Raw genomic sequence first — 24,996 nt, forward strand, 5'->3', positions numbered from 1 at the left:
GCCCTACATGAAAAACACGGAATAGTACGCTGTCTGTTCTAGAAATCAAAATGCAGAGAGGCCATTCAGGGGTCTCTAGTGAAGGAAAACAAGGTTGAGATGATTTGAGTGTTTTGGGCAAGTGACTTAACCTCCCTGAGTCTTGCTTGTGCCACATGGAAATTCATCTTTAAACGGGGGAGACGGGTATGACGGTGATAACAGTGCCCATCTCGCTAGGTTACTGTTGTTAAGAGAACTGTTGGGCTTGCTGCCTGCCAAATAGTACGTGCTGAAAAAATGCCCATTTTTCCTTCCTCATTTGCAATTTCAGAGTTTTCAAAGTTACAGGAGGCTTGCTAGTCATTAACATAGTGCTGAGGCAGAGATGGGGCACGGGAACTAGACCACCAGACCTTTCCTCCAGTGCCCAGCCCCAGCGGCCCCAGAGAACTGAAGAGTCCAAGCAATGTTGGAGAATAAATTGTGCTGTTGTAAAACAAAAGTATGAAATGTTTTGTGATGTGGCTTGCTCTGTTTGGATGTAGAGAAGGTCTTTCAACTTGTCCCACATTTGCCAAAAATAAAGGATATGTAGAGCAACTGTGATTCCAGACTTTTCGGTATTCTGCCGTTGATTTCAGATATTTTATTGTGTTGCTGGACCCCTTCTTCCCCGTCCTCCCCTCAAAGTAATTTACTGGATGTTCCAATATGTTATTAACCCCAAAACAGAGAGCTTCTCAGATCTGTAAATGGTGCAAAAAAATTATCTCTCAGCCCCTGGAAAATAATCATCCTTATATGGGATAAAACTTGCAAATGAGAACTTGAAAAATAGTCCTGTGCTCCTCTGTTGTGGTAGTTTGTTAGTAATCACACTATTTTGTGTGGTCATAACATAAAGTAAGAAGAATGGATCTTAGAGTTTAATTTCTTGTTCTTGGAAGTATTTTTAAATGTTTTTAAATTTACATTTTTTTTTTTACCAAACCTTCCCCAAAAGATACATGTTGTCTATTTTTATTTATTTATTTTTTTGTGGAGATGAGGGTCTCAGCATATTGCCCAGGCTGGTCTCAAACTCCTGGCCTCAAGCAGTCCTCCTGCCTTGGCCTCTTGAAGTGTTGGGATTACAGGCATGAGCCGCCATGCTTGGCCCTCTTGGCAGTATTCTTTAAAGCTGTGACTGTTGCTACTGCTGTTGCTGCTTTGGTTTAGGACTCATTTGCTTTTTTCTCCTATTTGTGTTAGGTATCAGCAGTTGGAGGAGGCATCAGCCAGCCTCCGTGAGCGGATCAGACACCTAGATGACATGGTGCATTGCCAGCAGAAGAAAGTCAAGCAGATGGTCGAGGAGGTAAGCATCTGCAAAAGGTCACAGGCCTGGGATTGCTTCCTGTGGTGGGGAAGCATCCCCAGAACAAGTCTGCCTTGCCCCTCCATTTCCTGTGGCTCACAGGCCAAGGTGCTCAGGCCACTGCCATCTAGGCCCAGAGTGGGATTTCCCCACATGTCCCCCATGGACTGATGACGATGATGCCGCTAAAAGAGGGGTTTCCTCGGGTCAAAGGGTTACAGTTAAGAAAGCTGGAAAGTGCAGTTCATAAGCTCACCCACTGTGAAAGGACAGCGATAGCCTGAGTGGGTACCCACAGCTCAGGGGACCCAGGGGGGTGGTGGGAAGGGTGAATTTAGCCCAGGTCCCTGCACTGCCTCCACAGCCGTCTGTCTGTCTCTCTCTCTCTCTCAGCTACCATTCTTGTCCTTTATCGTTTTCTGGGTGTGTCTTTCATTCCCTTTCCTTGTCTGTTTCTCTCTTTTTTCTCCCTCCTTCCTCATTCTCTTCTCCCACTCCTGCTTCTTCTTCCTTTTCCTTTGCCACCATCCTTTCTCTCCTAACTGTCTCTGTAACAGGAAACCAAGCTATACATTTACTGTTTGGGCATAGTTTACTATTCCCTTTTTTCTAAATGAGAAAACGGGTAAGTTGAACATTTCTATTTCTCTAAGAGGAACAAAACTTTTTTTAACTTGTGTCAATATAATCTGCCTGTCTTGTGGTGATGTTCCAAAGAAGAAAGTCCGTGCTCTGTAAAGCTAATCACATATTATTGTAGTTTTCTTCTTGCTCAATTAAAAAATCCGATTGAAAAATCTGATAGAAAAAGAGCAGTTAGTACTAACAGGGTTATAAGAATTCCCTTGAGTCTAATTCTCTAACTTGCAAAGAAAAAAAAAGGTTTCAATTTAATCAAACATTTGGTTGGCAGTGGAAAAATGAAAACACATTTTCCTTATATTAAGTACTACTTTAAAAAGTTATGTTTTATTAATGAATTATTAAAATTAAAAGCATATCTACTTCTAAGAAATAATTCATGTACATGACAGACAAATGGAAGATTAAAATATATCTATTTTATTAATCTCTAAGATATTGGGGATATTAATGTTGGGGAGTTAAGGTCAGAGAATTGTGAGTATGGGAAGGGACATCTTTTTTTATTGTGTGTAGGATAAACATACACATTAGATAAAAGTTTGTCCGCAAATGAGAAGTGCAGTTATACTGTGCTGAATCATGTACATCTTATATTGGTTCACACACAAGTTTCTGGGGAGCAGTGGAATAGCAGAGGAAGCCATGCACGCACCTTTGCAATCGTTTTGTGCATCCAGGCAGGAGCACTGCCCTTAACAGTAATGGGGAGGGAGATCCTGCCCTATCGTCAACACTAGGTAGATGTCAGGAGTGTGTTTTCCAAGGAAAAGCATCACTTTGCCACAATTAGCATCTCAGTGAGCCTTGGCTGTCGGGGCATAGTTTTTCTGCTTTTGAATTTCACACCCACGAAGTCTGGGGCAAGGGTATCCCTTATTTTCCCCTATGTGAGTCTCTAACTGTGAGCACTACATTTCTCCCACCTCACCACAGGGGGGTGTCTGTGTCATTCTTGTATCTAATCGTTAGAGAACTATTGAACAAAACCTCATACTGGTTGGCTTCTGATTCACTTAAACCCTTACCTGTAAGAGGTTAAGGCTGTACCAGAATCAGAGACATTGTTTTTTTAAAAGACATTTTCAAAGAAGTTTAGAATTCTCTGTTTCCTAACTTACTTCCAGAATATAACAAACATACCAATTTGAAGGGAGTGAAGGAGTGCCCATACATACACACGTATACATATGTGCGTATGTATATGTGTATTTATACATGTGTATACATATGTATATGTGTGTGTGTAGGGATGCATATAAAGATCACTGTCCATGCTTTGCTTTTTTCTACCTGTGATTTCATATCTTCCAGATAAGCTTCTCTAAGCTTTGATGTGGTCTGTGGTCTGGAAGGCCCAGTCACTGGAAAGAAATCACCAGCTGAAATTTAGGATGCCATCAGAGTTAGCACCCCCTAGGGGCTGGCTGGGTTTCAACAGTGAATGTAGACCACCACCACCACCAGCAACAAAAAGAGAGAGAGACACTTTTTATTCCTAATAATTTTTACTGCCTGATTTAGAAAGTTTGTGTTTGCCCAGCGTACTACATTAACTTACATAAGAAAAAAAGGATAGCCTAGAATCTCAATTGCTATAGCCATTTATGTGAATATTTTTTTTAAAAGTTAGAAACATGGTCAAGGGGCATGGACAGGTGAGCACATTCAGAAGAGCAAGACCAGGTTGGAAAGGAGTTGAGAACCTGAGCAATTCAGGGAACTGGGGAAGACATGCCCAAGGAGAGATGGGAGCTGAATTCACATCTTATAAAACATGAGGGAATATGTCTTTGTTTTGTATTGTGAAGCAAGGCCAGGCCAGAACCACTGGGTGACACTTTCAAAGAGGCAAATTGCAGCTCTTCATTCACAACAAAGAAAACATTTCTAATACTGGCTGCACTGGTAAGGCATTTAGCCCTTCATCATGGTTACATTCTTTACAAAGTAAGAAGTTGATTTAGAAGTTCTCTAGTGTTCCTCCACAAATTCTGTGTTCTGTAACCTTAAAGACTGTGTGGAGGAAGTCTGGTAACTTCAGTTAAGTGTTCATCATATAAAGAATTCTCTATTGTTTACTATGCTGTGCCTGTTTTTGTGAGCTCAGCCTTATCATTATGTTGCATAATGAGCAAAATCAGCAAAGTCGTAACTAAATCACTTCAGATCACTTGGAGCAAATTTTGAAAAATCCAGAGTACTAAATTGGTCACTTGTGAAATGAATCTTGAACTCTGACTCTAGAAGAGAAGTATGTTTTCATCTGTGAACCCCGGCTCCCCAGGCATATAGGCAGCCTTTAAGTGTAGCGGATGTTAAGGACCCTTTTTCTTCCCTCACATGATGGGTCTGGGAGCTCGTCTTCATCATAGCCTCACTTTCACCATGGATGGAAGTCTCGTCTCCATCCATTGTTGGTATCATTTTGGCCATAATGTCCATGAGGAAACTTAGTTTTTTTAAATGATGGGCTTCTTTTGTTTAGCTCAAAATGTCCAGGTGTCACTACTGCGATCCTTGGGAATCCTTAAATGTTAAGCAACATGTTTCTTCTCACCTTAGTGGAGTATCATTCTATCATAGTAATAATAAATAATAAAATAACAAATAATGAAAAGTAACTGGCCCAGGTTTTGTCATCCTTAGCTCATTAATGACTTGATTTCCATGGTGGGAGACAGTAGGACTTGTACTATGTAGGAAGGGCTCATGGTGGGGGTGAGCCCTTTTGAAATGAAGGATTAGTATATATCTTACGGGGTCAAGTTCATTGAGAAAAGACAATGCAAAACGTTTTCTGTGAAATGTGGAAGCAAGTACCTCTCACTAGGCTAGGTCTTTCTACTGAATTAAGTCTCCTGTCATGGATGTCAGGGGGTCGGGTATCTCCCCCATCACTAGTTCTTCCAGCTGATTCTGGCTTTGATAAAAATGAGAAAACAAAGCCAAAAAAGCCCCACGTGTGCCTCTTATATCCGGAAAATATAGAAAAATGCCGAGGGACTGGAAAGAAAAAGCCCTCAAGGGGAAATTAATTCATTCATCCATTCAGGAGATACCCACCAGAACCCGCTTCGTGCTAGGGCTGGGTACACAGTGGGGAGTCATGCAGACATGGGCCGTGCTGGCACGGATCTTACCCACTGGTGTCACCCGAGTTCCAGGGTAGTCTTGCCTTTGGGTTTTATTATCCTGTTGAAAAGCTTTGTTGGGATTGGTCTTTGGTCCTGAATCAAGCTGCATTCTTTAGATTGCCAGGAAAGGCACTGGGAGAGCTGGGAGGAGTGTAAAAAGTAAGAGAGCATCCTGAGGCCCCCACAGTGCCCCTCTGCTCACACATCTTTGAGTGTGACTTCTTCAGTCCACAGAGTCATTCACACCCTCTTTACCTGCTCTCACCATGGCTCTCCTGCTGCCAACCAAAGCAGCTCTCCTGCCAAGGGGAAAGTGATCTTAAGGAAAAAATCAACTATTTGCCTTCCAAGAGGGTGGGTTTACATTTTTGCCAATGGGCAGGGATATTGTTTAGCTGAATAAACAGTAATTTCTTAAGAGGTTTTTTTTTTTTTTTTTTAGCTATATCCCAGTGCAGCCATTAGGCATCCTTTCATTTTATCATGTCTTTCTTTTGATTTCCCTTTGCCATTTGTGATATAGGAAATGTTTCTTCCAACAGGGTCTGAAGGGAGTTTCTTTTCATTTGCAGAGGAGGCATTTTCTTTAGACTTCTTTTGCTGAAAGCAATTACACTCTACCCCACTTTGCTATAATTGAGATGTTTAATAAGTGCAAAGGTGCAAGGAATTGATTTTCTCATTAGTGCTTCTCCACCCAAGCTACACATTGGAATCACCTGGGGAGCTTTAAGACATGCCTGAACCTGGCAGATGGGATGGAGGCAGACTGAGCACTGGGTTTTGTTTCATTTTAAAAACTCTGCAAGTGATTCTAATATGCAGCCAGGATTGAGAATCACTGTCCCGGATTCTCAGAGTGGTGGTCCGACTCTCCTTGCTGGGTTTCATGTCCATGCATTTGGCCAGCATCCCTCAGAAGCTCCTATGCCTGAGGTGGGAAGCTGCTGGTGAACTCAATAGGAAGGGCTCAGCAGAAAGCAAGCCAGGGAGACAGTCACCAGGGACCAGGAGCACAGAAGTGAGAAAGCTGGTCCAAGTCTGTGACTCTCTGGGCACTGTCAGGGGACCTTCACTTCTTGCCAGCCCCCGGTCCTGGGAGGATTCTGTGACAGCTCACTCTTTTTTTATTTTTTATTTTGTTTTAGAGACAAAGTCTTGCCCTATTGCTCAGGCTGGAGTGCAGTGGTGCAATCATACCTTCCTGCAGCCTCTAACTCCTGGGCTCAAGTGATCCTCCCCACTCAACCTCCCAAGTAGATCGACTATAGGCACATGCACCCATGCCCAGCTAATTTTTGTATTATTATTATTTTTTATAGAGACGGGTTTTGCTATGTTGTTCAGCTGGTCTTCCAACTCCTGGCCTCTAGCAATCTTCCCATCTTGGCCTCTCAAAGTGTTGGGATTACAGGCGTGAGCCACTACACCTGGCCTGACAGCCTAATCTTAATAGCTGTACTGGCCTGGTGGTATCCAGATAATACAAATTTCCCAAAGGCTGTTTAGACCCATCTAGAGAGATGTTACTAAGGTGGGAAGAGGTATGCTTGTTAAATAGATAATAGAAACTTAAAAGGACAGAATCCAATCCACCTAAGTCCTTGAAAGCTGGACTACCACTAACAGAGACTAAGAGTGATTCTCATGGATCCTCTTCCAACTGTGCATGTATGCACGTGTCTGCCTCGCCCTGCTTTAAATTATTCACTTCTGTCTATACAGAAGACGTTACAATTGGCCACATGGTACCCCTTTAGAAAGAGAAGGCAAAAACATCTTGGTGAAATACTTATATTAGCAATGACCACTTCTCAAATTCAAGGCAAAGCAGAATATTATTTGTGATTCCTAAGGAATGATTTTGAAAGTATTTAACGGTCATCTCTTAGATTTTTTTTAAAGAGTGATGCTGTAGTCATAATGCAGCAGTTCCTTGGGGGAAACAAACTGGATCAGGGAGAATAACAGATGAGTAATAACTCTTCAGAGAGTTGAGACTTTGATTATCTGGCTCTCTAGCCAGTTGGCCAAACAAGGCTTTACATTACTAGTCCCTAAATCCACATGCACCTGCCGTTAGAGACCTTTATGTGTCTACAACAAAAGATGGCCTAGAAAAATAGCAACAAGTATGGACTTTAGCATCAGACAAACCTGCATCTACTAGTTGTGGACCTTTGAAAAGTTATTAGTTTCCTTGTCTATAAAATAGGGTTAATAATAGTATCTACCCAATTTTTTCTAAGAGTTAAATGAGATGACATGTATAAAATGCACCCCATGTTAATTGGATCATAAGAAATAATAAATATTAGTGGCTGTTATTATTACCACCTGTAAATGGGTTCGGCTGTGTATACCTAAAGTTAAGTGAACTAAAAGCAAAAGTAGCTATTGTTGATTTCCTGAGCAATGCACAGGGCTGCCCTTTATCTTTCCCTTTGGGAGTCTTGTTGGCCACATTCAATCTTTGGGTATACTTCTCTCTTCTCTTTTGTGTTCTGTGCTGTTTTCTAGCTTAGCCATCAGTCTCTTCACAAGAATATTTATACAAAAAGCAATTTTTAAGATTTAAATTTACTTCATTGCAAGTATCTTCCATTTTTACATGGTTCAGTCATTTGCTGGCACACAATTTAATTCAAAACTGTTGTGTGGTGTGCTGAAATGTGCAACACCCGAAAGTACATTTTACTAAATGCCCTGTGTTTAGAGGATTTCAAGTACTTCTCATAATTGGTAATTAGCCAATGGGGGTAGGGGAAAGGAGCCATAGCACTGAGCCCACAAACCTAATCCACTCAATTGAACTGTCTCCAGATCATGTCGCACGAGCTCTTCTCCAGATTTAGTCTCCGGCTCTTTGGAAGATGATAAATTGGTAGCCTGCTCTGGGTTGGAAGCGATTCCTTTATTGTTCGTGATTAGAAGAACACTTGTACACTCTCTGCTGGGAAGAGGTGGTATTTATCTATGATGAGCCAATGAACAAAACAGGAAGGACATATTATTTAAAGGAAAATTTGACCATGTGGGGCTCTTGTTTGTGAAAACACCCACATACTGTCACCCTGACTTGTACAGCCTCAAACTGCAGAGTCAAGAGAACTCACAGATCCACAGAGTATTTTTAGGAACTTGAGTAGACATTGAAGAAGGAACTGCAATGAAAAAGACTACTGAAAAACCATTCAGAAAGATCCAGGTGGAGGCTTGGAAGATGAATCCTTACTTATGGAAAAGCTGCCAAAGACATCTGCTAAGGAGATGGGAAGAGAGCTTGAAGAATGTTAGTGCTCTGGGAAGGAGGTGCTCCCACCAGATCACCCCCCAGAAAGTACAGGAGCAGCCAGGTGTCCATGTGGTTTGGTTCTATTTGTATATGGGAGGTGGCCCTGAAGGTGTCCTTCCTGAATGGATATCAATACTCATCTTAGGACTCTTCTAAGAGGAGTTTAGCTTGCTTCTATCACCATAAGCATTTTGCCTGAATTGGTTCAACCAACTTCACGAAAAGGAGTGTATCTGATAAAGAGAAATCTATTTGGCTGAAATATGTTGAACTGAAACATCCTTCATGTATGTTTTATTTTTATAGAGGTCTTTCTTGAGATTGCTGCAGGCATTGGTGTTTTATCAGAACATGACAGTTTTGCTGAGAACTAGCCGTGGTAGCCGCAGTCATAGCAATGGGTGGCATGAGTCTACATAAGCTGGGAGATGGGGCTCGTGGAGTGAGTGCGTTCAGAGGCCCAGTGTCCCTCAGACATTGGCTAGTTCTCCACTCCTATCACTCCTTCATGGCAAAGCAGGCATGAAGATGCTTTCTTGCTAATATTTGCCTTTGCTTTCATTTAGATGCTTCTACCCAGCTTAAGCAAGGAGGGAGGGGATGGGAAAGAAGCAGATGAATACTTTTCCGCATTAGTTATTAACCATTAATATTGTTCACCTGTGCACGGTGCTGTGTTTAGACACAGATCCCCAGATACGATGCTGGGTATTCAGACTTCCACTAGGGAGACAGAGGCAGATTTGAGAATCTCATCTGGATGTTAGCTTAGTGTTGTTACCTACACTGTTTTTTAGGGACACCTTTATTGCTGTAATGTTTTTCTAAGTCTCTGGTGGAAAAGTCACTGGCATTTGTTCTAGCAGCATTGACTCATTGCCAAGTTTTAAAAAAGGAAATAATTAAGAGAATGCAATGACCTTTAGAGAAAACAGGTCACCCATGTAAGTCCCGCTTTCAGGGTGGTGTGCTTTCTTCTGCTTTTAGAGTTTCTTTTCTCTTTTGGCCTATGAACCGTACCTGGAGGCCAGGCAGGCCTTATTCTGGAGCAGATAGTGAGTGAGGTTCCTAGAATACTGCATAGCCTGAGAGTGCCTCCTAAGTGGATGCCCTCCACACCTCCTGCACTTGGCCCTGGCCCTGGGTCCTAGGCTCATTGTTGATCTTCTTAGATCTGGGTTCCTTGCATTGCAGGACCTACCTCAGCCTGCTCTTGTCTGCCTTTGCTGATGCCCCTCAATTCACCTCTTTCCTGCCTGTACTGTGATATGGTGTGAGCTTGACTTACTGCTTGTCAAACCTGAGTCATGTGCTGAAATCCTGCCCCGCCACCGCTTTCCTCCCTTAACTGGATCCTTAGTCTTGGACTTCAAGGCTACAGCTCTGTCTTGTGGCCACTCACGCCCCACCCAAAGGAGGTGCTACTCAAAAGTTTGAGGCAGGAGTGATTTATCGTAAATGACAATGTTATAGTTTCTAATTCTAGTGTTTAGCATGGTATTATTCACTTATTTATTTTAAAATCTTAGACAATCTATCTAAAATGTCAATTTTTAGAAGGTATCAGAGCACAATTATGGCAGCCTTTTTTCTGTATGTGTTATATGTATTGTTAAAAAAAGCAGGTTCATTCTATGACAGTATTGGTTTCGGTATTCACAATATAAATTGTCTTTTCAAGGGAAAAGATATTTTCTTTGGAAATGTCATTGAATCTATGTTCTCTTTATCAAAATTGTTCTAATTGACTTTGAACTGTTTCTCAGACACCTGGTGCCCAGTTTCTGGCCATAGAAACTATGTGAGGCTAAGTAATTCATGTTTTGGGTCACTACCAGTCACGAATGCTTCTCTCATTCCAAGGCTATGCATATGGATGTCACATTCCCATGTCAATCATCTCTGGAAGGTATTATTCGCCCAGTTTTTTAAGCATGGGAAACTGAGGCTTAGAGTCTTAAAAAATAAGTAGCTGGCAGTCTCTCAGCAAATAATGATGGTTCTGCACTACATACCCAGATCTGTGACTCCAAAGCCAGCCTTTGTTCTTTTCTTCTTGTTACTTTTAATTGGAAAAAAATTTAAATTGCAAAAAGTTGTAGAGTGATAAAAACAAAAAATCCATGAACGCTCTTCTAGGATTAACAAATGTTGCCATTTTGGCATACTTGTTTCTGTTTTTTTTTTTTTTTTTTTAAAGAAAAGAACACATCACAGATAAAGAAGAGGTTCTCTTTTTACCTGTCCCTGATTCTGTTCCTTTTCCTTCTTTCACCCTCTCTTCTTCTCAGAGGCAGTTTGGTCTCTAGGCCATGCCTTGATGATTTTACTGTGTGTGTATATATATATATATATATATATATATATATATATATAAAATTAGTATGTGGCTTAGTTTGTGTTTTAAATTTTATGTAAATTTTAATTTATAATTTTAAAAATAAATTGTATCGTACATATTTTGCAACTTATTTCTCAGTTTTGTTTTTGCTGTTATTCCACATAGATCTGGATTATTCATTTCAATGGCTAATATCCTTTTATTTGAATATATTGTAACTTATTTATCCTATTGATAGACATTTTTATTCTTTTACAAACAATACCAACATGTCTCCAGGCTTCTCTAACTAGGAAGTATACGTAGAGGAGGAATTGCTAGGTCATGGGATTGGCACAATTTCACCTTTTCTAGATATTGCCCAATCGCTGCCCACAGTGCACATACCTTTCCACCAGTCACATGTGAGAGGGCAGATTTTCCAAATGCTCATCACCACTTGGCACTGTGTGGACTATAATTTTGGCTAGTTAGGAAATGGCATCTCATTGTTTTCATCTTAATTTGCGTCAGCCTGATTACTCATTGAAACTTGTGAGGTTGAGAAACTTTTCTTAAGCTTATTGGCCATTCAAGTTTCCTCCTTTATGAAATGGTTGTTCATGTCATTTGCTCATTTTTATATTAGATTGTTTTTCTTTTTTCCAGCTGACTTGTAGGAACTCTACGTCTTATCAATATTAATCATTTATCGAAAACTATTTGGGTGCCATTATCTTCTCCTAGTCAATGTTTTTTGTTTGTGATATCTTTTATAATATATAAGTTTTTAATGTTGGCAGAAGTAAAGTTAATCTTTTTGGCTGTGTTGTGTGTCTTGTTTGATGTAAAGATAGTTTCTGTAATAGTTTTGAAGTTTGATTGTTCATCTTTAGGTCTTCAATTACAACCTGCACATCCATCCCCTCTATCCTCTTTCTTACTCTGTTTTTCTCCATAGCACTTATCATCCAATAATATGTCATGCAGTTTATTTATCTGTTTTGCATGTATATTTTGTCTGTTACCTGTTTCCTTCCACTAGAATGTAAGTCCCATGAGGGCAGAGACTTGCATCTATTTTGTTTGTGGTTGTATCTCTAACACCTGGGATAGTCACTGGCAAATGATAGTTGCTCAATAAATATTTGTTGGACAAATAATGATCCATGTAGAATTTATTTTTGTGTATCATATGAATAGGACTCCTTTTATTTTTCGCTCACGGAAAGCTTGTTTCTCTAATAGCATTGCCATACTGATTTTTTTCATGTCGCTTTCGTCAAGCTGGAGTTGTTTCCCCTGTGCCATTGTCTTTGAACAATCCTGTTTTCCTGCCCCTCTGCTGAAGACTGAAGGAAACCCATTCCTTGGACTTAAGAGTGGGAATAAGGATGAGGAGGAGCCAGGTACAATTTATAGGGAGCTTATGGGACAGCTGGTACACATTTAAGAAGAGCCTCTTATGAGCATGAGCGCAAAAATGGACATGAGTTCCTGCTCTCAGAGGACCTTCTGGCTGACATTTAAACTCATTTGAACTTGAGGCAGAATGTCATAGGTGCTGGAAACACAGAAGCTGGAAAACTTAGTGGTTAAGTTCATAGGCTTTGAGTAAATTCAGTCTGCTTTTGCATCCTGCCTCTGCTACTGACTAGGCTTTGTATCTTGAGCAAATTATCCTCTCCAAGATTCAGTTTCCTTATCAATAATATGGGAATGGTCATAACATTACCTCCTCAAGAGGTAGTTGTAAGGATTGACTGATGTGATGTGTGCTAAATGCTTAGCACAGTTCCTTCCAGTACAAACTAATTCTGATGTGGGTGGAGAGTCTTTAGGGAGGAGGTAGTGTTTGACCAGGCCTTGTAGGATGGGTTGGATTTTTCTAGGCAGGGATTGAATGGGTGGACATGTCAGACAAGATATAGAATAAATAAAAGCAAAAACATGCAGACCAGAAAATATAGGGTGAGTTCACAGAGCATTCATCTAGTTTGGATAGTACGAGGGAGTGAGAAATGAAGAGGCTAGAAATATAGGTTGACACCAATTGTGATGGTTTATTAGCACCAAGCCAAGAAGGATGTCCTTCATCACTCTGCTCATAATTCCTCAATGGCTCCCCATTGCCTGATCAGATCTGAGCTCCAGAGTGGTGCCTCTGGCCAGTGGGTGCTGGGTGAATAGGAGGGGAGAGGAGCACGGAGGACAGCAAGAAGGCTCCAAGGAGAGCCCTGGCTAGTGCTAGAGTGTGTTCACTTTCCATGCACTTGAACTTTAGGAAGCCCTTCCAAAATGCAATTTTTTAGCATCAGCTTTGTGCCAGATGTGGAGCTAGGGGCTTCCATATATATGTATTACATGATTTTGAAGCAGTTCACTCCCTTGGACACTCCTGTTCAGGATTTGGTGTTTTGTCTCTGAAACTGAATTCATCGAGAAAAGCACAGGGGTAAATAAGCTTCTTCCCCATCTCCATTCCATCTGCCTCCTCTTGAATCATAGAGGGAAAAAAAGAACAGCCTAAAGAATTAGGGCCCCAGCAGATCCTTTGTGACAGAAGATATCACATGTCAACCCTCCTCCCAGCCCTGCCAACTCTCCAGGGCAGCTTTGCAGCCATAGGTTGTCATCACTGGGAGGATGGAAGCAAGCAAACCTCTGAACAGGGTGTGGTGTGAATAGGACAGCCTGAGACTTGCCCTCACAGATGCTTACTTGGGTCGTAATATCAGCCCTATCAGCATCCAGATGATTGTAAAGGGAGTGAATGAATGATGAAAGTCTTGGCACCTTAGTTTCATGGTCTGGTGGGGATAACCACATAGGGTTGTTTCTGAGAATCATGAGCTAAGCCAGCAAAGTTCCTGGTAGCTTGCACGCTCCTCCTTTCTTCCTTCTCAGAGAATGTGCTCAGATTGGGAAGCAGTTTAACCGTCCTTCCCTGACATTTGTGCAGCCAAGTCATGTTTAGGTACCCGGGGGAGCCAGAGTGCTCCTCCTCTCCTTCTGGAGAAGTTGGGTTATCTTTAATATAAGATAGAAATCAAACCAAATTACATTATTTTACCTCAGAACCCCGTTGCAACCGATCCTTTTGAATGGTATAGTTCTATTATTATATATTACTTCAAACTTAATAGGAAAAAATTGATTAAAATATGTGCCATGTTCATATCTAGCCTGGCTGAATGCCACAAGACACATTAATTGAAAATGAATTTCCACAAACCCAATCAAGCGTCATGAAGATGAAAAATGTACCTTTTTCCCTCCATTCCTTCATTGATTTTTCATTTTCCCCACTCAGTGCTTCATTTAGCAATTTTTCAGTTTCGTTTTGTTGTGGCCTTAATTCATTTCCTTTACTCCCCCCCAAATGAGATAATATACCATTTTCTTCATCCTTATTAAACTCTTCTTTCATGCTGCATTAGTGCAGGGCAAATTCTGATCTTGTCATATTTCTCTATACATTTTTTTTTTTTGTTAAAAAGAGGCTAAGCTTTATTCTTTTTATTCTTACATTTTGTGGTGGCTTTTATCAAAGAGAATGGACTTTAAAAAATACAATAACCATGAAATTACGATGTTACAGGACTTCCAAAATATAATTAAGGAATGCTATGCAAAAATAAAACACTTTTTCTGAGGAAGAGTGTAAAATATCAATTATTCTAATAGTCACAGTGGGTATGTGGGGACCAGACACAATTCCTCTTTTGTTAAGAGAATTGGAAACAATGGTTTACCAGATCATAGAAGGATCAAGAGGTTGGGTTAAAGACACGGCACTGTCAGGAAAAGAGCAGGCAAAGGGAGACGACGGCTGAAGCCCAAGTGAGCTGTAGAAGGTTCTGTCCCTGACCCAGTCAGTTCACCATTTCCCTGGATTTCTAGGGGTTTTGAAAACAATAATGGGGATCTTCAAAGTATTTCCTTGTAAAATTTTCAAATTTTCAAATAATGTGATGGCATAAATTTCCCCTGAAAAGGCTGTAAGAACTCACAATAAAGTATCATATTCCTCTATTTTGACCTAGAATTCATAGCCCTAGTAATCTCGTTTCGATTAGATGCTTTGATTGGCAGTTATACGTCTTTGATAACATTTTCAATGTGAAATGAATTATTCTTTTGTTAAAGCCATTTTAAGCAGAATGTCTATAAATGAGGGCCCATGAGAAGGAATAACAAAGCAGGGGTGTTGGGGATGGTGGCTGGGGAGCTTTGGTGTATTTATTAACCTGTGGTTGAGTTTTGCGATGTGTGCAAGTACACACAGCCCCGACACTCTGATTTTGAAAACAATGAAATGAAAATGAAATGAAAACATTATAAAGAAATTTCAAATAAAATAATTTAAAATGTTTATTTCAGGGGAAGTTTATGCCATTACATTATTTGAAAATTTGACAGTTTTGCAAGGAAATAGCTTGAAGTTCCCCACAGAAATCCAGGGAAATGGTGAACTGACTAGGTCAGGGATGGAATTTTCTAGAGCTCACTCAGGCTTCATTCATTTAAAATGAAAACAAAATAAAACAAATTTTAAATAAAATAAACAATAATGTCAAATAAATGTTCAAATAAAATAAACTTAATGTGGATTTAAAATACTGAATTCCATGTTCCTTATAAGATTTAAACAGTTTGATTAAATGTGACCATCAGTTTTGTTTTTCGTTTTCTGTTTTTAAAGAGTTTATTTGAGCAGGCAGCACCAGGCCACATGCAATTGAGGGCTTCACCTAGGGGGCTTGAGGGAAAAACTTTTATAGGTGTTTATGGAAGCAAGACAAGGAAAATATTTGATTGGTTAAAGCAGAAAGTCCCTACTTAGGCCACACCTGTAATCCCAGCACTTCGGGAGGCTGAGGCAATAGGATTGCTTGAGGCTGGGGGTTTGAAAACAGCCTAAGTAACAGAGCGAGACCCTGTCTCTACAAAAAATTAAAAAATTAGCCAGCACAATTGCTCACACCTGTAATCCTAGCTACTTGGGAGACTGAGGTGGGAGGACCCATTGAGCCCAGGAGTTTGAGGCTGCAGTGAGCTATGATTGTACCACTATGCTACAGCCTGGGTTACAGAGGGAGACGCTGTCAAAAAAAAAAAAAAAAAAAAAAAAAAAAGTCCCTATTTAGAGGTTAGCTGGTGTTTTCTGATTGGTTAAATTTAAATTTCATTTTCCTAAGCTGTGACCATTCATTCTGAGATGGGTTTCAGTTTGCTTAGGTCAGAACCCAAGGCACTGGAGCCACCTCAGCCTAATGGCCTCCCAATTAATTATTTTAATGGTTCCCCTCTTTTGGCTAGCCTTTCATTGTGAGAGATTGATCAAGTTTTAGTGTGACATCTTCTGTTACCATCATGGCTGGTTTTCCTTTGTTTCAGCGGGAAACTCCTAAGTGTGACGTTAGTTTTAACCTACCTCCTATTATCAGTAAGAGGGGGCAGGAGGGGGAGTTGATTCTACACATGACACTCCCAGTACATAATCAAAGTGATGTGCACCTTTTATATGCTCTGTATTGGTGTGTTTCCTGTTTTACATAAGGCATTTTTCGTGTTTGTTATCCTTTGCCAGCTGGTGAAAGAAAATACCCCAAAGCACAATTTCTTAACAGCCCATGTCAAGCGCTGTCTGGTATTTAATACTTATTTGCTGCTGTGTTTTCTTCATTAATTTCTCTCCAAGTTCAATACGGAGTTATGTTTCATGAGTCTTGCACAATTGAGTGCTACTCACATGACTACAATGCTAGAGCCATCTCATTTTCTGTCCTCTGATGTGAAATGGACTGTGTCCTACATGTTACTAATGGGAAGAAATTCCAGGAAGTTGAGAAGCCTCACAACTTCCAGCTGTGGATTCCTCACTGAATCCATAACAGAACCATACTACACTTTTGTACAATTTCACTTTGGTCTGGTTGACGTATAAGCTCTTTTCAAAACATATTGGGGGGCCTTTTTTTTTTAACTATAGCAATCTGTTTCTAACGCAGTTTTTATTTAAATGTGCAGATTGGCAAGGGTGATTTCAGCTCCTGAGAGAAGTTATCTTTTATATGAGATAATTGATGCACTAAACACTTGTTCCCTGTGGGTTTGGGGTCTAGTACAAGGGAAAAAAGTCAACTAAGGATGGCAGTAACTATGATGTGTCCTAACACGGGTAGGTTCAAAGGCTGAGCTATCACAGAGAAGGGGGACACATAGCCAGCCTGGAGGACTTGGAAAGCGCTGGCCTAGGTGACTGTGGGTAGATTGTGACAGCAGCAGTTTTTCTGGTGGAAAAGGGGATGGAGGGTGGGGAGGCATTCCTAATGGAGCCACCAGCCTGTGTGTGCGAAGTCCTGGAGGTGGGACCATAGTGTGTACATGCAGTGCTGAGAGGATGGAGTGTCCTAAATATAGGGTTCATTGTAGGGACAGGATGGGCATGAAATGAAAGTGGGAAAATAGGGAGCACAGTGGAAGGGCCTCCCGTGCCATGCTAGTGAGTTCGAACATTAAAAGCGTAGGGGGTTTTTAATTGGGAGAGTGAGATATTCTGCATTTCTGGTGCCAGAGCATCTGTATTTTGCAAAAGCTCCCTCCATGGGTTTCCAGCGTGTGGCTATGGTAAGGATGATTACTTAGCTCAAACCACCTATGCAGGTAACTCGATTGTAGCTAATGTGAAAAAAAAAAGCCATGATCAGTTTTAAGAAACTAAAAGAACTTTTATTTCCCCTCCCTCCTTAAATATCAAACTGGCCTGTGTTCTAAGAGACTAACATCCTGCATGATTGATTGGGCTGCAAGGCCCATATTCACATATTCAGTCTGAGTTACAAAGAAACATGCTCATCAAAACAAAAATTAGAAAAAATTCTATTAACATCAGTTAAAAGGTCCCAGATTTTATGAAAATGTATTTTTCCCCTTGTTCTATAAGGGAGCCTACTGTTTCATATTTAAATTTAGCTGTTGCAAGATTCTGTTCTTGTATAAATCAAATAGGTGAGGTCCAGAAAATGAGTGCTTCTAATTTCTCAGTTCTTAATGCCCTGGTTTGAGCTTGGTAACTTGCGTCATTTACCACCACCTGGTGACAGCTAGAACTAAATGCAGCTTTGTGAAGGGTAAATTGAAGGTCAAACTTAAACATTTAATGCATCAAGAAGTGAGATCAAAGGTGCCTAATGGATTTCTTGCATACCAGCTATATGGTACCCTGGATTTTGGAGTAGCTCCTGATTTGGGGGTTGCTCTGGGGACATGTGTTTAGCAAGATCATCTTGGCCCAACTGGGCCTCCAAGCGTCTGATCCAGACAGTTTTCCCCCGGAAGTCTATGGGATGGATTGTTTAGGAATGGCTGGATGGATTTGTTGATTCATTCATTTGTTATCTGAGAATATAAAGATGATCAAGGTCTTTACTCTTGGGAAACTCACAGCCTAGGGAAGGAGAAGCATCAGTAATCATATAATAATAGCTACCTTTTGAGTGTTTGTCATGTGCTAGGTGCTACAAGAGACAATATTTCAAGGTTCTTTGAAGTTAGTAGTCAGAAACAATACCAGCCACACAAGTGTGTGACTTAAAGTTTGTAAAAAAAGAACCAAAGGCTTGAGAGTCAGATGTTCCTAGCAGGCTATCAAACCCAGGAGCATGTGAGTCTACTTATTTTAGAAGCTGAGTGCGTCACTTAGGAAAGGGATGGGAGGTTCTTCGGGGCAGACCACTGGGGAGACTAAGTTGGGATTCAAGGTTGGCACCCCTTGGGGCCAGCAGTGCACTGACTCTGCCAGCCTTAGCATCCTTAGTGCTCTTATCTGAACAAGTCAATTCAGATCACAGAATATACTAGAAAAGATGTTTCTGTAAGAAATGTTCCAGGATAAAAGCAAATCTGCACAGATAGCATTAATTCAGCACAATAGCATAGTTGTTTCTTGGAGCACCGTTGCTGAAAACCATGAGCCTTGTTAGAAGCTGCAGCACCCTCAAATCCTACTCCTGTCCAGCTCCTTCTCCCCAGAACCAAGTGTCTCTCCAGACTAGCATCAGCCCTCTGCTCTCTCATGAGAAGTCTAGAGACCTTCTCCTTATAGCACTCTCTCTAGGTGATGTATTAACCATTCACTGATTTATTTTTTAAACTACCATCTAGGGGACAGTGACCAGTAGGATCCTCTCAATATCTTACTATGAGCTGCTCATTAAGGTGTTTTAAAACCACATCTCTTGCTTTCCTTGCCTCACAAGCCACTCTGATTTCTTCAGAGATAGTGAAACGAGTGTATTTGAAATCACTTTTTACATCATTTGATTAAATATTACCCCTGACTTTCTTGGAACCTTTTAGTTCCATTTTGCCTTTCATTTAAAGATTTTAAAAGTTAACTTTAACAATCTTAATACTGTAAAAAGGAGTGAAAAAGGCATACCATGAGAGTAATTTTTGGAAACTATTTCTACAAAAATGGAAGGAAGTTTACACAAAACAAACTTTAACCCTACCACAACCCCAGAAGTATTGCATTTATCCAACTTCTCTTCCAGCTTTTACTTTCATCATTGTAAACTTTTGCTTTTCTATCCCTTGAGGCTTTTTGTAAACTTTCCGTTTTGCAGTATATTTGTTTTTAGTGTTTGTGTAGTATACTCCATCAAATTGATATTTCATAATTTATTACCCATTCCTTTAGTGCTAGACATTAAGGTTATTTAGTGCTAGACATTAATCGTCCATATTAATGGAAATAACCTTATTTCTCTCTATTATAAATAATGGGAGCAAGAACATCTTTATATATAGAGCTTTTTCCTATGTTTGAATTTTATCCTTAGGATAAATTCCCAGGAGTGGGATTAGTGGATCAAAGGGTATGAACAGCTTTATGGCTCTTAATATTTATTGCTAAACTGCCTGAAGGCTCATACTAATTCACAATGCCACCTGCAACACAGGAGAGGAGCTGCCCCTCCCAGTCCTGCCAACGCTCATTTCTTCAGTCAATAGTTTTGGGCAAATTTAATAGGTAGTCAAGGGTAACCATTGCTGTTTTTAATTGGTAATGTCTTTAATTATTATTAACATTGGACATTTTTTCTTACGGGTGTTTGTGTTCTATTTTGTATGGTTTACTTTTCATGTCAAACGATTACATTTTTTGACACCATGTGAAATTTAAAATATTTGATAATGAAAATGCCAAATGCACACAGAACAGAGACAGTAATTGATGGAGCCCTCTACATTACCCAGGTTCAGCAAAAAGCAAGATTTGGCCATACTTGCTTTATCTACTCCTTCCTCTTTTTTCCCCTCTTGTGCAGTGTTTTAAAGCAAATCCCAGACATTCTGCATATGTTTCCTATACACTTCACCGTGCATCTCTGAACATATGGACTTTTTCTTACATAATTATAACACTATCATCACACCTAACAAAATTAATGATAATTCCTTGCTACTATTTAATACCAACCTGCAATAACATTTTCCAAAGTGTCTTTTCTTCTGATGCTTTGTTCCAATCAGCATACACTGTGTCTACATTTAGTTATGTTTCTAAAGTCTCCTAATCTAGAGCATTGCTGCCCCCATCTCTCCCGACTACTTTTATTCCTACCTAAGAACTGAGTCAGTTGTCTTGTAAAAATGTTCACATTCTGGATTCGACTTTTTGTGTCCGTGTTAGTTCTAGAAGCTTGATTAGATCAAGTTTCAACTTTTCGGAAAGGCAAGAACACTTCATGGGTGATGCTGTGTGTTTCATCGTGTATCACTTCTGGGGTGTATAATGCCTGGTTATTCCACCTTGGGTGATGCCAAGGCTGATAATGGAGTCAAGTGGTGACAACCCAAAACATGATTGAATGTTTTTTCATCAGCTTTTACCATCATGGTTTAATCTACTGAGGATGGATGCTTGAAGCCATTATTTCATAGAAATTGCAAAATTGTGATTTTCTAATTCTGTCATTCCTTGGCCATTGATTAACTGGAATTATTCTGTCAAGTAAAACTAGGGCTTTTTAGAGTCTCAAAATGCAGTTTGAACAAAGAAGGCAAGACAGATGCTTTATTTTTTCCTCCAAACTCCTTTCCAAGTAAGGAGTTGATGCCTTTTTTACATCCATTGGAGTCCAGTGAGCTGTTACTGTTTTTTTCTGAAGAAATATAATACTCATGTTCTTTAATATCTTTATATTTCATGTGTTTTACTCAATCACACTCATTATTATTTTTGATGTTCAGAATGTTCCACCCTTGGCCCAAGGGGAGACACCTCATGTCCTTGTTTTCAGGCATAACAAGGTATCTCAGGTTCATCTAGTTTATTTTTTTGTCCCCTGAAATGAGCCATTCCACCAAGATGTCGTGTGTTTTTTTAGTGGGGAATGCTATTTAGAGACCACAATCTGCACATATTATGTTCTTATTGTTTCCAGGTTTTCTCAGTAGATAGAGTAGAGATACATATTTTACAAAAGAAAATAAAAATTATGAATTCATACTGATATTGTCATTTTAAATTGAACAAAATTTTGTTTACTTCTTTGATTTCATACTTGTATTGCGTTCTCTTACAGTAAAAATCTTGGTTCCAAACATGATGATACTACAATATATATCAAACGGTTTCAAAATAACTTCAGTGTTACTACTAACAATCTTCTCAGTGAATGAGAGATTACTTTGCAGCTCTATTTATCTTTAATAATCCACTAAGAATATTGAGTCAAATTACTGTATTCTAACAACACTTGGATTAATACTTCTCACCAATTTGATATACATCGTTTCTTCAATTCAGTCTGTTCTCAGATTTTAGGGTTCACTTTTTTTCTTTTTGGCTTCATTTTATTTTTTGAATCTATAAAATATGCTTTCAAAGTTAAACCTATGTAACAAGCCTTATGTTTATTACATAAACCTATGTAATAACTTATCCTGTCTCCTTCACGTAAGTTCTTCCCTTTCCCTATTGGTAGCTATTTATTAATAATTAGGGTTCATTTTGTCTTTGCAGTGTTTCTTTTGCAAATACATATGCATTCATGTGTCCCCACCTGTTTTACATCGAAGCGAGTATACTGTCTACCTTGCCATACACTTCATCAGTGTTTTTGAGATCTGCATTTTTTGGAAGGTTACACAGACCTCCATCATACCATGGTTTAACCAGTTGCTTGTTGATGGAGTTCTGTTTTGTGTTTCCTAAAATAACAAATATCCTTTGCTCATATCATTTCATATTTTGGCCACTGTATCTTTGGGATGTATTCCTAAAAATGGAATTGCTGAGTCAAAGGGTTAATGCATATGTACTTTTCCTAGATACTGCTATATTCGCTTCCATAGGAATGGTGTCATTTTGCATGAGAAGGATTTTAAAATTTGTTTTGTTTTCAGACAGGGTCTCACTTTGTCAACCAGGCTAGGGTGCAGTGGCACCATCATAGCTGACTTCCACCTTGACCTCCTGGGCTCAAGCAATCCTCCCACCTCAGCCTCCCAAGTAGCTGGGACTACAGGGACACACCACCACACCCAGCTAATTTTTTGATTTTTTGTAGAGGCAGGGTCTCACTATGTTGCCCAGGCTGGTCTTGAACTCCTAGGCTCAAGCAATCCTCCTCCCTTGGCCTCCCAAAGTGCTGGGATCATAGGAGTGAACTACTGTGCTCGGCCTGAGAGTGATTTTTTGAAATAATTTTGTGAGCACACAAATTTAATATACAGGATTTTTGGAAAGTTAATGTGTTATTAATGATCCTACATACTGTTCCCACTATTATGCATAACACGGCCTGGTACAGAGTACTCTGGTTCCTGCCTTCAGGGAAGCTATGGTTTGTCTAGGGAGACATGATGTATGATTGGAAAACAAAGAGTAGTCTAAGATAGAATATATTATAAAAACAAAGATGGGTCTTTTTAGGAAGCCTTTCTTGCTTACTCTGGGCCACATGAGTCTTCAGTCCTCTGAATTTCAACACTTTTAATGAGACTTCTAATGATCCTTTTTTCAAACCAACTTTTGACACTTGGTTGAACAAATATGAATGTATTGAATAACACAGCCAAATGTTTGAAATGCAGGCTGCCCTGTAAATTCAAGCTGAATAATCATTTTTTGGAGAGTTGTATCTACATTTCCCAAAGCATGTTCTCTGGAAGATCTTCTGGCTGTTTTAAAGGGTTACACAGCAAAATCAGTGTGGAAATGTTGGATTAATCAAAGCTGAGGAGCTGTGACTCCAGAATCATGTCTGCTGCCCCACGCTCACCTGTTCACACAATCCGCCTGTCATGGAGCGTCTCGCGTTAATACCGTTCCACGAAACACAGAGAATCAGTATGCAGGCTGTTTCAATGAAAACCATCCAGCCCCACTGGAAATGAGGAAAAATAGAAATAGAAATAAAAATAAATGAAAACCAAGGGCATCTATTGCAGTTGATAAACCTGTACTTACACAATTGTACATTTTTGATTAACAATTTTCCATTCCTTTCTTTCTAGATTGAATCATTAAAGAAAAAGTTGCAACAGAAACAGCTCTTAATACTGCAGCTTTTAGAAAAGATATCTTTCTTAGAAGGAGAGGTAAGGATCTGTGTTTCTTTAAGTTGATGTCTTCCCTACCGTTAAATTTTATGTTGCTAAGCCTACCACCGACACTTAATTAAAAATATGGCTATTTCCTGGCCTTATAAAATTGATTGAGGGTTAAGTGCCAGCCTTGAAAATGAGGTTCTGACAGCTGTTTTTCCTTTACCATCGGACTCCCCTCATTCCAGTTGCTGCTGACTTCTGCTTTTTGGCTCTAGTTTTTCTTATTAAAGAATCATCCTAGCAAGCCTGATAAGCTGTTGATTAGCACTGATAATTCCCCACATTTGTCCAGTGCTTTATAATTTGTGAGATATGTTCATATACATTCCTTACATTATCCTCTCTGCAACTTTAAGAAAGGCAAGACTAAGATTATTATCTCTGTATTAATACATGAGAAAACAGAGGCACAGAGAAGACAAGACAGGTGGTTTTGCTCAAGGTTGCCCAGCTTAATAAATGTCAGAGCCAGGCTGAAAGACTCCTAAATCCAGTGCTCTCCTATCACAGCAAGTGAAGATGTGTTAGAGGGGACTTAATTTTACCTAAAACTTTCAGATGCTTAGTATTCTTGACTTTCTGGCTTTTTGAAAGTCATTTGGGGATTTTGTATAGGTTCCAGAGAAGAAAATTATGGGGTTGGAAGAACCTTACAAGGAGAAGTCAAAATCTATTTGCTCTAAAGGTTCTTTATTAAGAGCTTGGCATTGAGCCTTTGCCTTTTGAGACTTCGTGAAAAGCTGGTTTGCCAAGCACCTGTCCTTGTCTGTGTTCCTCGTTATAGTCCTTCCACAGTGAGAGAGCCCAGCAGACAATGATAAAGTAAGAAGAAAGAGAAGAGAAAACTTTGATTAAGCCCTGCTGTGTGTTGGGCACTGTTAGTTACTTTGGATATGTTCTGTGTAACACAGAAGTTAAGAGTGGAATCCAACTTACCCGAGTGTGAACCCTGGATCTGCTTCTTATCAGCTGGGTGATGTGGGGGAAGTTTCTTATCATTATAAAGGAGGGATCATAACTGTGCTATGTGTGGGTGACAGTGAAATGAGAATGTATAGAAGGTGCCTGGCATGTACTAAGCACTCAATAATTTTAAACATATTATTGTTGTTCTCTCTTTATTAAAAGGGACACCCTCTGAGTTAGATGATATTTTCCCCCTTTTATAGATAGGGAAACTGAGGTTCAGGGGTATTAGGAAGTCTGCCCAAGGTTACAGTAGAGATGGGTAAGCCCGGATCCAGATCCTGAGCTCTGAACCACCATGTTTGAGTGGGTGGTGAGCTGAGCCTTCATTTACTCTGTTTTTGAGGGGTTGCCTTACAGCAGTCATAACCAGAAGTCCCTCATGGCCCGTAGGGGCCTGGCACCAGATTCAACGCCCAAGAGTCTCTGTCTTTTGAAGCTGAGTAAATGGGTATTTTCCCCATTTCCACTCCTGTCTTCTCTTCCACAGTCATTGGCTCAGTGCCAGCCTTGTGAATGAACATTTCTGTTTCTAAGATTCCTTTCTGAAATTGCAGCTCCCTGTGGGAGGAAGCACACCTTCCCCAGTAAGAGTCAGAAAATGAGTGCCCTAGTGGAAGCCCATGTGTCCAAAGAGAAGGCAGTCACAGGAGAGAGGAAAGACAGACTG

At 40.0% G+C, this 24,996-nt stretch overlaps 1 protein-coding gene across 2 annotated transcripts in view; it reads left to right on the forward strand.

The window, feature by feature from the left end:
- MYZAP (myocardial zonula adherens protein) overlaps positions 1-24,996 on the forward strand; it is a 93,430-nt gene that overhangs the window by 46,256 nt on the left and 22,178 nt on the right. Inside the window, exons 10-11 of one of the 2 annotated variants that reach the window (XM_004056249.4) lie at positions 1,234-1,339; positions 23,268-23,351. In XM_004056249.4, the coding sequence (XP_004056297.1) occupies positions 1,234-1,339; positions 23,268-23,351 (190 nt within the window). Of the gene's footprint in view, positions 1-1,233; positions 1,340-7,941; positions 10,621-23,267; positions 23,352-24,996 lie in introns of those variants that run through there. The other variant, XM_055364038.2, reaches the window with a different exon arrangement.

Source organism: Gorilla gorilla, chromosome 16, assembly GCF_029281585.2.
Source record: "Gorilla gorilla gorilla isolate KB3781 chromosome 16, NHGRI_mGorGor1-v2.1_pri, whole genome shotgun sequence".
Lineage (NCBI taxonomy): Eukaryota > Metazoa > Chordata > Mammalia > Primates > Hominidae > Gorilla > Gorilla gorilla.